The 16,549-nt window shown below is 40.8% G+C and overlaps 1 protein-coding gene across 1 annotated transcript in view; it reads left to right on the forward strand.

Moving 5' to 3' along the window:
* The window catches only part of CDC5L (cell division cycle 5 like), a 31,219-nt gene that overhangs the window by 5,031 nt on the left and 9,639 nt on the right, over window positions 1–16,549 (forward strand). The window contains exons 4-14 of the mRNA XM_038132786.1: window positions 68–195; window positions 1,027–1,126; window positions 1,212–1,430; window positions 2,549–2,693; window positions 2,815–3,003; window positions 4,376–4,524; window positions 6,145–6,307; window positions 7,395–7,559; window positions 9,177–9,257; window positions 9,581–9,826; window positions 12,564–12,761. Of these exons, the coding sequence (XP_037988714.1) occupies window positions 68–195; window positions 1,027–1,126; window positions 1,212–1,430; window positions 2,549–2,693; window positions 2,815–3,003; window positions 4,376–4,524; window positions 6,145–6,307; window positions 7,395–7,559; window positions 9,177–9,257; window positions 9,581–9,826; window positions 12,564–12,761 (1,783 nt within the window). The remainder of the gene's footprint in view (window positions 1–67; window positions 196–1,026; window positions 1,127–1,211; window positions 1,431–2,548; window positions 2,694–2,814; window positions 3,004–4,375; window positions 4,525–6,144; window positions 6,308–7,394; window positions 7,560–9,176; window positions 9,258–9,580; window positions 9,827–12,563; window positions 12,762–16,549) is intronic.

Raw genomic sequence — 16,549 nt, forward strand, 5'->3', positions numbered from 1 at the left:
GGTGGTTATTGTGATCCTGGGGGAAAACAAAAGAGCTGGAAAACAAACATCTACCATGTGTTTTTAGGGACAAAGCTGCTCAGAGAGACAATGAGGAAGAAACTGCTGATGATCCTCGGAAACTGAAACCTGGAGAAATCGATCCAAATCCAGAAACCAAGCCAGCCAGGCCAGATCCCATTGACATGGATGAAGGTGAGTTAGGAGTGTGTTTACTGTTTTTGACAGAAATCTGATCTGTTTGATTTTTCTGTTTACACACTTATTGTCCCTTAGTTTCTTCTTTTCTTTTTGTCCACCACCGCCTTAACCACAGTCATTAATTTACTTGCAGATTTTGTCTTATTTCTGTATCTGGCCAGTCAGTTCTACTTTTCCAGTTTTCCTTTTCTTGGTGTGCTTTTGCCTCCTTATCTATCACCTTCATCTGTTACCATGACTGGCTGTTCTTTACTTTCACAACTGCTCTGCTCGTTTGCATTCTGTATCTTCATTGTTTTCCATCAGCTCACACCTCTCAGATGAATCCATGCTGAAGCACAGGACTGCCTGACTTCCTTTTTTTTCCCCTTGCACAGAGCAATGTTATAAACTGAAAAATGCACATTGTTAAAATTCCATGAATGAACCATTGGTGGTTTCAAACAGGTTCACAAAAACAGCACTCTCAGCTCTGGAAGTAAATGCAATTAACAAGTTCTCAAGATAGTACTCTTAGATTAAGATGTAAATGAAGTTTTACTTTCATTAATGTGGTCAATTGGCCTTTTTATGTAAATATTTTGATTTGGTGTTGATACTTATTGATACTATTTTCAACATGGAGCTTTTTTTCTAAAAGTCTTCATTACACCTGGCCAGTGATACAGTAAATATGTTGGGACAACTTGGAGATTAGTGATGGCACAGAATGCCTGTGATTGATTGATTCAGCTTTTAAAGATGGTTTTTCTGATTTTAATGTCACTTTTTTCCTCTAATTTTTTAAGTGCAGATTCACTGCTGTATTTATCTGTGCTATTGTAGATGAGCTTGAAATGCTGTCTGAGGCTCGAGCACGTTTGGCGAATACACAGGGAAAGAAGGCCAAGAGGAAAGCCAGGGAGAAGCAGCTGGAAGAAGCTCGGTAAACTTATATTTGGTTTCATATCCTGGGACTTCTTTTCTTTATATTCATCACTTTAAATCATGTGGTGTTACTGTTTCTTTAGACGTCTTGCTGCTCTCCAGAAAAGACGAGAACTTCGCGCTGCTGGAATTGAGATCCAGAAGAAAAGAAAAAAGAAGAGAGGTGTGGATTACAATGCAGAAATTCCATTTGAAAAGAAGCCTGCCCCTGGTTTTTATGATACATCAGAAGAAAATTATCAGTCCCTGGATGCAGATTTCAGGAGACTGCGTCAGCAAGACCTGGATGGAGAATTAAGATCGTAAGTGTGTGTTGTAATAAGGAGGGAACAGCATATTTGAAAAAAAAAGCAACCCATATATCTTTGTGTTAAGTCCTGGGAACATAGTGTGCGTGGGAAATGTATTTTCCATGGAACAGATGCAAGTGCAGGTGGCCTCTGCCTTTTCAGTTTTCTGTGTTTTATCTTTCCACAACGTCTAGTTCACCTATTGTCTAGGATCACCTTTTTTCTTTCTTCTAGTTCACCTTTTATCAGAATAATGTTTCTCACACATGTCATTGCTCTTTAAGTTGAAATGTTATTTTTTTGAGATTTTTAGCAGTTTATTTGCTTGTGTATTTAGTGTCTTTTAAATAATAATCTTATGATGATTACAAATCTACTCCTATAAGCAATATTACTTCTGATGGAGTTGTTCTTAAGTTGAGGTCCTTAAATGCTTAATTTTTCTCCATCCCCCCCAAAAAATCCCCAAAAGTGTAGTTGAGAAGTTAAATGCTACTCTTGGGTACATACTTAATTGTACAGTTGCATTTCCCACTACTGCCAAAACTGCTTTTTACTGAGAGAGTCCAGTGCCATGTACAGTTTGGTTTATTAACTCATGTGGCATTACTAACTGATTTTTCTGCATGGCTCTTTGTTCAGAGGGTCAGGCAGGAGCTTCAGACTGAAGGTTATGATTTCACTGACTGTCTCCATTGCTGTTTGAAGGAAATGCCATTTTTATTAAAGACTGAAGAGAAATTAGTTTCCACTTTCCGCAAAAGAAAATATTCACCTTCCCTTAGCAGCTACTGGAGAAAAAGACTCTTCACATTCCCTTATTTTTACTGTCTAAATTCTTGGCCTGATATTTTTTCATGGATTCTGTTTATTGTGGTTTTTCAGCCTAAAAGCTAAATCTGTTGGCTAATTCCATGATTTAAAAGCATTATACTGCCATGTAGTAGGTTCTGCTGCAAGATCTGCAGATCACATCCAATCACCCACAAGGTGTTCCACTATTCCTGCAGGGTTTTATTTCAGCGTATCCAGTGTTTGAACAGGGTACAGCCTTTTTGCTCTTGGCTCGTTTGCTTTGCTTTGTAGCTGCTCTGTGTGTTCTGAAATGATCCTGTTTTCCATAATAACAGCGAGAGGGAGGGAAGAGAGCGCAAAAAGGACAAGCAACACATGAAACGGAAAAAAGAGTCAGACTTGCCCTCAGCTATTCTGCAGACCAGTGGAGTGTCAGAATTTACCAAGAAAAGGAGTAAACTGGTGCTTCCAGCTCCTCAGGTGGGGTGTTTACTGATGATAAACAACTTATAAAGCCACTAAAACCGTGCTTTCTGTTTTATTGAATGGATCTCATAGCAACATTGTATCTTACTGTGCCTTGGGATTTTCTCTTTCAAAGATATCTGATACAGAACTTGAAGAAGTTGTGAAAGTTGGCCAAGCAAGTGAGATTGCACGGCAGACTGCTGAGGAATCTGGAATCACAAACTCAGCTTCCAGCACTCTTCTCTCTGAATATAATGTAACCAACAACAGCATAGCTCTGAGGACCCCCAAAACTCCAGCAGCCCAGGACAGGATCCTGCAGGTAGAGTATAAGTGTACAGGATGGGTTTTAAATTTTGGAGCAGGAGTCAACTGAGTAGAAGGTGTAAGTTCCGGAGAAACACTCCTTAAATTATGTGCAGTGTTGGGATTTGAAGCAATCCCCATCTTCAGGACACTCTGAAGGGCATAAAGCAGATCTGCTTGTATTTGATCTGTTGTCCCTGTATTTCAAAACATTCTGATTCTTTTTCTTTTAGTCATATATTGTGTGAAGCTTTTAACCATTCTCCTGCAGTCTTGCATAATTTTTCCTTCCTTGTGTGTCTCTCAGTGCTGAAGATGTACGAGTTCATCTCCTTAAAACAGTGTATTCTATGTTGTCCAATGTTTATTTCAAATAACAAGTAGTAATTAACTGCAACAATGCAAGAATATTTTCATAGCACTTTATTGGCTTAAAACTTAGGTTAGCCAAAAGCTGCCTTTGCAACCTCTGATTGCCTGGATTTTTCAAAAACTGGTTATGTTGAGTAACATTTTGTTGAGTACGTGGAAATAGATGAATTAAATCAGTGCAGCTAATGTGTAGGACAAAACAAGACCCCAAAAATCCCACTCCAAAACAAAAAACTCAAAAACCCTCTGAGCTGACCACGAGCTGTATTTCAGCAGTTCCATGATAGGAGAAAGCGAAAATTCCTGGCTCTGCAGATCATTACCTAAGTCTGTACAATGTGTGCAGGAATGGTCAGTCTCACCTTCAAATGGAGTTTATTATAAGTGTCACAGCATTATGCATATACATAGGTGGATTAGTGGTCTTCTGGGAATATATTTGCTATTTGCAGTAGTATAATTAGCTCATTTTCAGAAAGACTTAATTCTTCACTGTAATAAGGAAAAATGAAATAAAGAAAGGGGCTATTCATAAAAGCCTCAGTTGAGTCATGGACCAAAAATCTGAATAGTGACCATCTCTTTTGGAACATTGTCTTTGAAGTGCAGTTTGGATAAAGTTGATTGAATTCAGGTTTCAGAGTTTAACTGTGCTCTTCCCTTTTTTAATCCCTTCTTAGGATTACTTGAGTGTTCAGTCACTAACAAATCTTGGAGATTTATGGAGTCTGGCAAACTGAAGGAAGCTGAAACAATAAGTAACACACTCATTTTTGCAACTCCAGTTTATACTTATTTTACTGGAAATGAAGTTCAAATGCCTCTCAAGTGGAACAGTAGGGTTTATAAATACCAGTGTATGGGTGTTAAAGCTAAGAAATTTTAAACATTTTCCAGAAACTGATATTCAAATAACTCTTCTGCTGTTCTGCTGCAGTAGCTGTTATGCTACTGAATCTGTTAAACGTGACTGTGAATGTCTTGGTGAAGCACTGCTTGTGTTGTCTGTTACACAGGAGGCCCAGAATCTGATGGCTCTCACAAATGTGGATACTCCCCTAAAAGGAGGTCTTAATACTCCCTTGCATGAAAGTGACTTTTCAGGGGTAACACCGCAGAAACAGGTTGTTCAGACTCCAAATACTGTGCTTTCCACACCTTTCAGGTAAACAGACTCCTTTTCTGATGGGTGCCTGGGTGGGCATGTGTCTGTTTGGAGGTGGGTGAACAGAGCAGATTTTGATGTGTAAAATACTATCATGATTAGAGCTTCAAAAGAAACTCACTTTTATTTCAAGCCCTTGTTGAGAAAGTTCAGCCATGGCCTCTTCATCTGTGTTCATACAGCTCACTGGAGTTTTGATCCAAAATGTGGCCTTCTGTGGTCTGGAGCAGTATAAATTATTCTGGAGTAATGCAGGAGTATAAATAGTAAGCTGGAGTGTCATTCTGTATGTGGATCCTGGCCTTTCCAAAGTATTACCTTGGAGTCAAAGATGTGGGAGGTCCCTCAGCCAAACCCACACTGAATTTTTGAAAAGCTGGAGTAAATATTTTATAAGCCATATATATCCAAAATAAAATATTTCTTATATTGCCAATCTAAATAGTACAGAATTGCTGGTTTAACTCTTACAGTGAACAAATACATATCCCACAAATGTCAAATACCATACAGCTAAAACATGTTACAATTGGTACATTTTGTGTGTCAGGTTTTTCCACTTAGGTTCTAATTTTACTTGTATCACGTTAGTAGGAAAAGTGGAGAATGAAATAAAAAGGACCTTTATGGCAGCTTTTCCAAAGCAGCTTTATTTTGTTCAGAAGCTGTGTGCAAAAGCCCTGATCTTTTAATTAAAAGAGCAGTTCCAGCAATGAGTGCTTTTTTTGAAGATCTGTTGAAGTCTGTGTGGTGCAAAATGAATGTAAGATTTGACCTGGAGTGATCTGGCTGTTGATTTGCATTATTTTATATTTTAAAAAGTAGAGATGCTCTAATTTTGTTGTTTGGGATTTTTTTGGGGTGTTTTTTTAGCTTCTGAAGTTCAGATTTTCACATGTAAATATGTTACCTGTGGGTCAACTTGGCTTGCTTGTAGAAATGCTCTGTCAGTGGGAAAATCCAATCCTTGAGCAGAGGGAAAAATTAATTAATCCATGAAGTAGCCTCTCATTCATGTAGTAGGTCATTGGGATAGAGAGCAATATTCTTTCGTAGTCTAGAGGAGAAGCAACTGGGGCCAACAAAACCTAAGACTTAATCCATGTTGCCTAACCATAGATGCTTAGAAGTAATTATTACAATGTAACTACTTTTTCAATAGTCAGTGAAAGCAAAGAGGCATTTTAGGATGATCCATTCAGTTGCAGTGTGGGACAGCTGTTGGGCCAAATGATTTCAGAGCGAATGATTTGCCCAGGTGGTGGGGAAATCAGAGCTTGCAATTCAACCCTGATTTCTGTATCCCAGAATAATGCCTGGTGACTAGATAAGCTCTTCTCAAAAGCAGCAGTGGGAGTTTGTGTTTGTGGAGTTCCTGAAGCTTCTCTTGAAATGATGATGTGCCTAGATTTCAGCTTGACAGGACCTTGGTTGCACCTTGACAGGCTTAAACAATTTATTTTTAGTGTTCTTGTAATTGCACTGTACAGTTTCACTGCCTCCCAAGAAAAAACTCTGGATTGAATGTATAGACTGTGTCTATGTAACTTTTCCCAACATTCAGACTACTGTAAGTAAAGTTCTTTAGTAAAAAACTAATGACTCATTGCACTTCACTAGAACACCCTCTCAAGGGTCAGAGAGCTTAACTCCTCGAGGAGGACTGACTCCCAAACCTGCACTCGGCACAACTCCTGGGAGAACTCCCCTGCGGGATAAGCTGAACATCAACCCAGAAGAGGGAATGGCAGATTACAGTGACCCTTCCTATGCAAAACAAATGGTAAGTAGTACTTAAGAAGTGGAAATCTGTGCTCTATCAATTTTCAGATTTTTAGTTCTCATCTGCTGAAAATAATTTTATTTTAAATGTTATTGCTTCCACCTGTCTACGAGTCTGTCTTCATCACATAATAAAATAAAATCTTTATTTAAAAGAACAGAAGTCTTGCTGCTTAGAATGGCTTTCAGTGTGCTCAGTAAACACACTAAAACTGTTTTTTAAAGATATAGTCAAGTTTCCATCCTATTTCTATCTTTGAAGCTGAGCAGGAAATGCATCTTGAGCAAAGATTCATTTTTCTTGCAATCCTTCACAATCCTCAAATTCCTCATCATCTTGACTTCCTGATTTACCTACAGGACCTTTTCATCAGTCTGCCGTGTTGACAACACTGAGCTAAAGGAGTTTGATTTTTGCCATTAGGAGCACTGGGGTTTGAGATGTTCAGAAATCTGAGTCCCGTCCAGACTCTTTCATTACCTTTGGCAACAGATGTTTCCATTCTTGGAGATTCAGCCAGATGGGCTTTGCCAATTAGACATGGTATAAAAGGGCATCTACCTAATAGGTAGCACCTTGGGAACTCCTTTTATGTGGTTGATTCTGCAGCCTCGACTGTGCCTTTGAATATCTCCCACCTGAGCTATCAGCAGTTTTCTTTTTGGCCTAGCTAAGATATCCACTCCAAGTGTTTGCCGTGTTCTCACAAAAATAACTCTTCAAGTTCAAAATTCCACAGCTCCTCTTAGCTTGAAGGAGAAGGTTTGTTTGATGTAGTTACACTTTGGTTCTCCCTTAGCCTTTTTATAGTAGGAAGGGAAGCTGGAAGATAAGCTGAGGCTTCAAATCCCTGTGGACTTTATTGCTGTGGGCTTTATTGCTGGAAGGGAAGCTGAGGCTTCAAATCCCTGTGGACTCCCCTGGTTTCCAGATCTGGTGCTTTCTGCTTTGCAGCAGACTGAACTGGCCAGGGAATAATTAGTGTGTTAATGCAGATGAGTGGAGTCTGATTGTGTTGCACTCAGGGTTTTGCACTGCATTCAGGGTATGAATCCAGAAGCATCACGTCTCCCTGCTCTTCCCACAGGAGAGGGAGTCTCGGGAGCACCTGCGCATGGGGCTCATGGCCCTCCCTGCTCCAAAGAATGACTTTGAGATTGTTCTGCCTGAAAATGCAGAAAAGGAACTTGAAGAACATGAAGTAGATGAAACCTTTGTAGAAGATGCTGCTGATATAGAAGCCCGCAAGCAGGTCAGTGTGTGAGATGAGGATGGTGCTTTTTGTGTAAAATAAAATGTGTTCCTTGTATGGTTCCCAACGTTTCATACCTGTTCAATAGGAGAGGTACAGCTTCTTCTACAGGATAGCAAAGTAAAATGTACCTGTTTTCTTTGCTGCTATCAGAGTATACACACACAGAGGCCAAATCAGTTTTCTCTCTAAATAATTTTCTTAATTTCTTAATGTTGTGTATAGCATTATTTTCTATCATGAAGTCCCTCAGAGTGCCTGTGTCCTCCTGCCTGCTGGTTTGTCCCCCAAGAAGATAAAAATTTATTAAAAGCTTTTTTTTTACAGTGGCACTTGCTTGATTTTAAGCACATAAGAACTGTGCTTTTTTTTCAGTTTCAAGTTACTCTCTCAAGGTTAAAAGCTGATGTTTGTGAAAGGTTAGACAGGTGTATACAAACTCTGGCAAGCTGGTAGCACACAGATAAAAATCTGCCATGCAGGGAATTGGGACCCTTGGCCACTACCAGAGGATTACCCAGACAGCCAAGTTTGAATGGGTCCCTGTTGTTTTGTTTTGGTTAAAGTCGAGGGAGGCTGGATAAAGTAGAAGCCTTAATTCTGCTGGTTAAATGGCTGTACTGGACAGTAGCCACAGAAGCTTTAAATCTTTCTAAAAACAGTTCCTTTTCTGTTTATTGCTAAGCCTAAATTTTGTGTTGCAAATCTCTTTCTATTATATGCCTTATGTAAATACACATTTTTTTATAAAAATAAATGCGATTTTTGGCTCCAGAGAAGTTTTTAACAATGGCTGTGCCTTGACAAGTGAACAAAATATTTTAAAAAATCCTATGCTTTGATGTTTAAATGGGATAAGCATTTCCCAGAATTTGATTCCTCATGTGTCCTATTTGGGGAGGAACATGTTTTATACATGTATTTGTATGTCTTGTGCATACATACCCTAATAAAAAGTATGAACAAATACAATTAATGTATGTGTGTAGAATAGAGGAAAGAATCTGAGTTGTACCATCATACAAGAGAAGAGCATCCTGCCTTCAAGTGAAGATGTGACATGCTGGGAACACGGAAGATGTTGGTCGTTGTTCCTGAAGTTCCTGACAGCACTGGCTTTTCATGTTATTTATTGCGTGAAATTGTATTGTGAAGAGAACTCTCTCATGTTTTTCCACTTTAACAAGTATTGTTTTAGTGAAATATGTACATTAAGTCATTGAAGATGAGAAACAGAGTCATGGCTGCTAATTTAAGAGTCTTTCCTTTCCTGGTGGATTTAATATCAGCAGAATTAGAGCAGCTGTCACACACAGAGAAATGTGTAAAGAACAAAATCTTGCTGCAGTTGAGATTGAAGGAGAATTTGATGCCTGGAAATGACTTTTTGAAGATCTCTTTTCTGTTGGAGTTAATCTGCTGTGTTCTTCCCATTCACTTTAGAGGCAGTGAATTACATTGTCATCACATTATATAGCTCTGGCTTAGTAACATGAAGTCTGTATACTGGAAGGAAGCTTTGCTGCAATAATCAATTAGTTTTTATATCACATACATTCCTAGGCAGCATCTGATTGTGTTACAGTGACTGGAGTAACACTTGGCTTGTTTGTTTAGGCTCTCCGTGAAGCAGAGCGTGCCAAGGAGCTGAAGAGAATGCACAAAGCTGTGCAGAAGAATCTACCACGGCCCTCAGAAGTAAGTAGAAACAAAATTCACTGTTAAGGAACAAAAATTAAAAATAAAGGCTTTAACCATTATAGGAGGAAATACAGTCTAAGGAAATCATGAGAGTGTGAAATCTTTGACTATGATGATGTTCAGGAAACTTCCCCAGCAGAGTTGCCATGTGGTATTTTGCTTGCACAGATACTGAGATGGCTGCATGTGTCACAAGGGTTTTGGCACCTCCACTGTGGGGTTTAGCTGATACATAAAATTCATACTTGGGTGGAGATACAGGAATTTAATATTCTCTTTGGTGTATATTATATTTACAAACTTTTTTTATTCCTGGACAGGTTAATGAAACAATACTGAGACCCTTAAATGTGGAACCACCCCTAACAGACTTGCAAAAAAGTGAAGAACTCATAAAGAAAGAGATGATTACCATGCTTCATTTTGATCTTTTACATCATCCATTTGGAGAACAGTTTACTGGTAAGAAAGGCAAAGGCCCAGGATTTGGAAGCAACAATGCAGAGCACATGGCTTACCTGGAACAAAATCCTTATGAGAAGTTCTCCAAAGAGGATCTCAAGAAGGTGAGAATTGTGTGGCCTGCAGAGACCTAAAGTCTCCTTAGGGCGTAGTTCTAGTAGTAATTTGGGAAAAAAGCCTGCACAGAATTCAGCTGGGAGGTCTCCAGAGGGTTGTATGCAGGGCTGTAATCATAGAGTTGTTGGGGTTGGAAAAGACCTGTAAGATAATCAGGTTTGATCATTAACCCAGCACTGCCAAGCATTAAGTAAGGATTAGTTAATAAGTAAGGATTATTTAAGTGCACATTCTCCTTTCTGTAAGCTGATGTTAATCTGGGCTTTCAGGAGAATGATGAGGATGCTGTATTTGCCCATAGACATTGTCACTGAGGTATAAATTTGAATGTGTTGTGGTTGCTTATAATTTTAAATAAGGCTAAGAGAAATAATACCCCAACAGTTACCAAATTTTACTTTGCCATTTCTGTAAATTGCTGTTAAATCAGGCATTAACCAGGTGTGATACCCACCTTCTGCTGCCTCTGAATTTTATTATTCCAGAATTACAAAGCATTTTCTTCAAAATAGTGCAGACAGAATAGAACAGTGGTAGTCAGCTTGTACCTTGGAGCAGCAAATCAAGTTGTTCAATTGTGTTTGTCAAGCTCAATCCAGGCAAGCTGCTGGTGCAGAGCCTGCTGAGCTGTGGCAGCTCATCTTGCAGCCATACCTGGTCCAGAAGTGCTGAACAGGCAGATTGGGCCATGGTTGGTTGCAGTGAGTGGGCGGCCTGGGCACTGTGTCCTGTTTTGCATTGTAATCCCAAGTTAAACAGCAGCTCTGGACCTGGGTTCCAGTTCAGGGTGTTCATTTATTTAAGCAGCTACAGATGTTGGCTTTTGCTGCCAAGTGACAGATAGGCAATTCTGTGGTTTAGCTCTTTCAAAGAGCTTCACCTGTGAAGCTGTGCCAATAACCTTTGACCAAATGCCTACAGGAATAAAAATGAGTGAAAAGAGCAAAATAACGTGCCACCAAGTTGTCTGTCTCTTTAGACTTGTCCTCTGACAATACCTGTTTTATCTCTGCGCCTAAATCCCTTATTCCTTTGAGGTGACTCTAAAGATACACAAGCAGATTTTAAATCCATGTCCTTGACCATATCTGACCAATGAATGTAGAGCCTAAAAGGAGAAACACTGAACAGTATGTACTTACAATTTGCTGTGAAATGAAAAATTATACTTCAAGATCTCTTACCAGGAGATGTTAAAGATGGAAAATACAGTTAGATCATGAATTTCACTGCCCTGCCAGTGTCAGATTGTTCCCTTAGGAATGCTCTCCAAGTGCTTTCTCTGGTTGTTCTGAAGTGCAGCAGGAATCAGGTTTGCTATCACTTCCCTTAGAGACTATTACACGGTCCAGTAGTTTTTGTCTGGAAACTTCTCTTCAAAGTCCCTGGAAGTTTTGTCTCCTAACTGATGGGCAGAAGTTTTTTTGCACCCCTGCTCCTGCTTGCTCTCTAACATTCAGCACAATATTTCCTCTTGTCTAAAATCCAGTTCAAAGCAGAAAATTTTCCTATCTCTGTGATCTCATCTGGGGCTTGTTTATTTTGCTTTACTTCATTTGTTTTTAGAATATCTTCATCCTAAAACCCTTTCATGAAATACTCCTTTCTTTTCCTGATGTGCAGTTCACTTTTGGGAAGGATTAGCAGGGCAGGGTGTGCTGAGCTCCTGGAGCTGGGAAACACTTCTGGTGCCACAAGTAAATACCCTCAAGTTGTTCCTCACAGTGTACTAATCTTGGCTAATTGAAATTTATAACATTTAGCTTTGTCGGGTGTGGTTGTGTTACTCCTATTTTATCTGTCTTGACCATCAAGAACGAGTAATTAATTTTTATTTCCCCAGTATCTGTGGAATCATCTAATCTGGTGATACCTGAATTTCTACCTGGTCAGTGTGCAGTTACAAAACATAACATCTGCTTGTAGTAAGATAGCTACTGCTGATAGGGAAATTTGTGTTGCACCTGTAAATGCTGTTGGAAGAGAGGACATGGACATGCTCTTATAACCAGTGAAGTCTAGACTGGCAAAGATGCTTTCATTTTTTAGTTATTAATAAAATCAGAAGGACCTGGGTGCCTGTGTAGTTCTGCAGGCCACGCTCTTTGTCAGAACTGTTAAGAGTTGTGAGACCAACAAGAATCTTTTCAGTTCATTGTAAACTTTGTAAACTAAACTGGAAGCAGCAGAGTGCTCATATCTCACCAGTTCTTCAGCCACAGAATGTGATAGTTACAGTCAGAGTTGTATTTCCTGCAGCAGAGTTTGCACAGCTCACCCGGGAACATTTAGACTTGACTTTCCAGGTTGTGTGGAGAAGGGCAGGCAAAAGGAAATGAAAAGTGATTTTTGTTTCATAGGACAGCTGCTTCTGTCTGTACAGTTCTCCCTCCCCTCAAGGTCCCTGCTTTTATCTCTGTACTTGTGCAGCAAGATGAAGTATCTCGCTGTGCCACAGCTTTCATTAGCCACGCCAGAGTGATGTCAGGTTTGGCCAAATTATATAAAATGAGGGATAGTTGTGCTGTGAGGAGCCTTCTAGCCTGGGTTTCATTTGTAATCCACGGCATCTGTGTTCGATTTCATAGTTAGCTCAACCTGATGGTGAGCTGTGAGTATGAAAAGAAAAGCTGCCCCCATGAATTGCACACTGAAGGTTTGAAAAGAGAAATTTCCTTGTATCCTGTGTATTGTAACTGTAACTTCTCTCATCCTTTCCAACAGGCACAGGATCTACTGGCACAAGAGATGGAGGTGGTAAAGCAAGGAATGGGGCACGGAGAGCTGTCAAGTGAAGCTTATAACCAGGTGTGGGAAGAATGTTACAGCCAAGTGTTGTACCTGCCTGGACAGAGCCGCTACACAAGGGCTAACTTGGCCAGCAAAAAAGACAGGATAGAGTCACTTGAAAAGAGACTCGAGGTCAGTGTCACTTTTTTCTGCTTTTTGCACCTCCTTTTTATGAGTTTCCTTGTGTTTTTTTGGGTTTTTTTCCTTTGTAGGCGTTTTGTCAGGTCTTTTGAAGAGATTCATTTGAAAAGGTTGGTTGTTGAGGAATTCTCCTAGGGAGTTTATAGATGTTATTGAGGTGCTTAAATGACCTTCTCTCATCTTCCTTCTTACAATATCCCCACACAGAGTATTCCCACACAAAGTTTACCTCTACTCTGTTAGTTGTATCACAGCTCATCCACTCTGTTCTCTACTGGAGAGAAGGTCAGGTTCTGCTGTCTCTTCATTACATGTGGATTTTTTGATATTTTCTTAATCTCTGCTGTGAGTGGATCAGATCTTTCTCAGTTTGCACTTGCTTGTGGCCAGTATGAGGAGAAACCACAGAGAAAGATGCTTAAAAAAACCATCTCTGTGCCAAAGTTCCTCTCAAGTTCTCTTTCCAACTTAATTTTGGTTTCTGACTGACTATTACATACATGAAGGTTAGATAGTCTTGAATTCTTGCCAGGCTGGCATCTTTTCCCAGTTCCAGAGAATCCCTCCAAAAAAGAGAACAATGGATGTTTGTGATCCCATTTCACTTTCTTTGTCAGACTCTTGGACACTGATTTCCCTGGCCCAGTGCTCTCTCTAGATTTTCACCCAAATGCTCCATACAAAAAACCAAAAATAGACAACGTTCATGATAACAAGTAAGGTGGTCTGAAACAGTTTCTCCCACAGAACGTATTTGTTCTGACTTGCAGTAAGTCATTAAATAAAAAAGTAATTAAATTTCTAAAATACTCTTTTAGCCTAAAAGTCTCTGTAAATTCTTCAGGAATCAGATTTTTTTTTCCCATGGTAAAAGGAAACTTTGCCAAAGAAGTTTTTCTGTATTTAACATTAACATAGCGACTGTTGCTAGAAGTAAACCTCCCCAAACAGCTGCTATCTCAGAAATAACTAGAGAAGCCAGGAAGGCTGAATTTTCATTTGATTCGTGCGTATGCAATACAACGGGAGTGTGTGTTTTGTGAAGTCTGTCAGTCAAGGGCGTTGTCCAGGTGCAGCTCCCGCAGTTGTTAGCCCAGCTCCGGGCCAGGAGCAGTTCACCTGCGTGTAGCCCGGTAGTAGGGGTTTAGTATGAACTCCAGAGCCCCTGTCGTGCTGCTGCTCACCCAGCAGAGAGCACCATTGCCCTGCCCAGCGCTGCCTGCCAGACTCTCTCTTGCTCTGCTTTCCCAAACCCGTGTGGGAGCTCCGCAGCAGCCTGGCCGTGCATGGCAGCGGGGCCTGGCGGGCAGCGAGCCAGAAGTCAGAGGGCTGCGCCTAATTTGTGTACAAATCCTTTTGAAATTTAAATACTTTAGGTCCAAAACGACATTAGAAGGGCATTATTAAAGTTGCAAAGTCAAACAGTCCCAAGTTAGGGAATGCAATGCATGAACAGCCTTAATTTGTCTGTGCATGTGCTTTTTGAGACAGTCTTTAATTTCATGATTGCAGCCTAGTTTTTCCACAGACTCATTTACTGCACAGGGTGGATGGTACTTGCTTAATGAGTAGCTCTTGAATATTTTGTTTTCTCTTAATTGTTTGGTGTGTGGGCCTGTGCCTTTATCCTTTGCACTGTTTCTGCAGTCTAAATTGGTTACTTCTGTGTGGGCTTTCTTGTGCTGTTGATTTCTGTCCTTCTCTTCCCAATATTTGAATGAGTAGTTGGTGGTGGAATGCATATTAAGGATACTGAAGCAAAGTAAGGTCAAGTTTATCATTTATCAAACTCGTGTATGTTTGTTCTAAATAGTCTTTGCTCTGCAGTCATAAGACAGTCACCCAGGAAGCAAAATACAAATCAGAGGTCTTGCCAAAAAAAAAAAAAGGTTTTATTTTCTACAAACATTGCATGAGACTCTGTAAAAGACACTTAACCAAATCCTGTTAGCCGTGTCCCATCAGGCTCAGGAAGGTGATCCTGCCCCTCTGCTCAGCCCTGCTGTGGCACATCTGGGGTGCTGTGTCCAGTTCTGGGGACCTCAGGATACATGGAGCTCCTGGAGTGGGTCCAGTGCTGGGTGGCAAAGATGATGGAGGGCCTGGAGCATCTCCCTGAGGAGGAAAGGCTGAGGGAGCTGGGGCTGTTCAACCTCCAGAGGAGACACAGCTGAGAGGGGCCCTCATCACTGGGTGTCCCTGTGTGCAGGGAGGGCTCAGAGGAGGCCTAGGCTCTGAGCAGGGCCCAGTAATGGCACCAGAGGAACGGGCAGGAACTGATGCTGAGGAAGTTCCACCTCGACAGGAGGCAGAACTTCTTTAGTGTGCAGTGACCAAGCACTGAACAGAGACCAGAGGGGGTGTGGAATCTCCCTCACTGGAAATATTCCAGAACTGTCTGGACACAATTCTGTGCCGTGTGCTCTGGAATGACCCTGCTTGAGCAGGGAGGAGGGACCAGATGAGCCACTATGGTCCCTTCCAGCCTGACCCCTTCTGTGTCTGTTATCAGTCACTGCAGTCATGAGACTCTGGCTAATGTAGCTACATCCCCTGGGAGCTCAGAGTGCTGCTGGATGAGACTCATGGCTTAGTGCAATTCCACACACAATCCTGCTCTCCCATTTTCCTGTGTTCCAAAATACCACCCCAGTGGGGCCAGCAGAGCCCTGTGCCTGCAGGTGCAGGGAGCACTGTGCTGCCTCTCACAACTCACTGTTGTTGAGTGCAGGTGGACTCTGTGCAAAGTTAAATTTGACCCGAAAATCTCTCCCAAGTGTGTGCAAAATGCAGTTCAGTGCAGCTTTGTGGCTTGACCCTAAAAGGCCCTTCCTAAAAGGAAGATATACAGGTTTTTTAAGCATAGCTCACCTGCTGAATCGTTTCTTAAACAATAAATAAAAGGCATAGCAGTTTAATGAACAAATGAATATGCAATAAAAAAGTACAGATTTTTTTTTCCTACCCTATTCTCAGCAATGACAAAACCCACTTTCATTTTAATGTTTTTTCAATTAAAATTGTCTGAAAGCACTATCAGTTGAAATAGATATTTTAATGGGAAGTATCAGACAAGCTTAATGAAAAGCAGGGATATTTGATCAGCTTTTGGTACCCCAAGACACTTGCTTGTACTCTTAGCTGTCTTTGTGAGAAGAGTAGAAACAGTTTACCATCAGCAGCAACTGATGTTGGTCAGTTTTGGGGTCTGCTTCATCCCATTTATAGTGCACTAAGATTTTTAGAGGGAAAAAACCACGAGAGTGTAGTGATATTTGGTACAGCTGCACATGGGGAAGTCACTGTCTAATACTTCCATATGGGGCTGCTGACACCCTGCAGATCCTGTGCAAAAAAACCGAGTTGTTTCTGTGTCTGTCTTCGTCACTCAGAGATTCCTGGCTGGATTGATGGTGTGGACACACACTCATCTTCCTCTAATTGTCCTGTTCTCACTGCCTGAGTGGTTTAGTCGTGGCAGCCTATGCTGACATGACATTTATCTTTCTCAAATGGATGCTGATATCACAAACAGATTTGTGCTGTTATTGATGAACTTGAGGCAAAGTGGAGCCGTTGTGGAGAGCTTCTGTTTGGCTGGGTATCCTGTCCAGGCATCATCAGTAATGCACAGTTCATCAGTGGTTCTGATGTTGGAGTGTACTGCTGTGTATTAGTAATACTTTTCATTGCTCTGTTTTGAGGGTTTTGGACTCCTTGGATGTGTTACTTAATGTGGGTTATGAGTGTTAGAGGATTAGTATGTGAACTTTCTTGCA

The sequence above is a fragment of the Motacilla alba genome, chromosome 3 (assembly GCF_015832195.1).
Source record: "Motacilla alba alba isolate MOTALB_02 chromosome 3, Motacilla_alba_V1.0_pri, whole genome shotgun sequence".
Classification (NCBI taxonomy): Eukaryota; Metazoa; Chordata; class Aves; order Passeriformes; family Motacillidae; genus Motacilla; species Motacilla alba.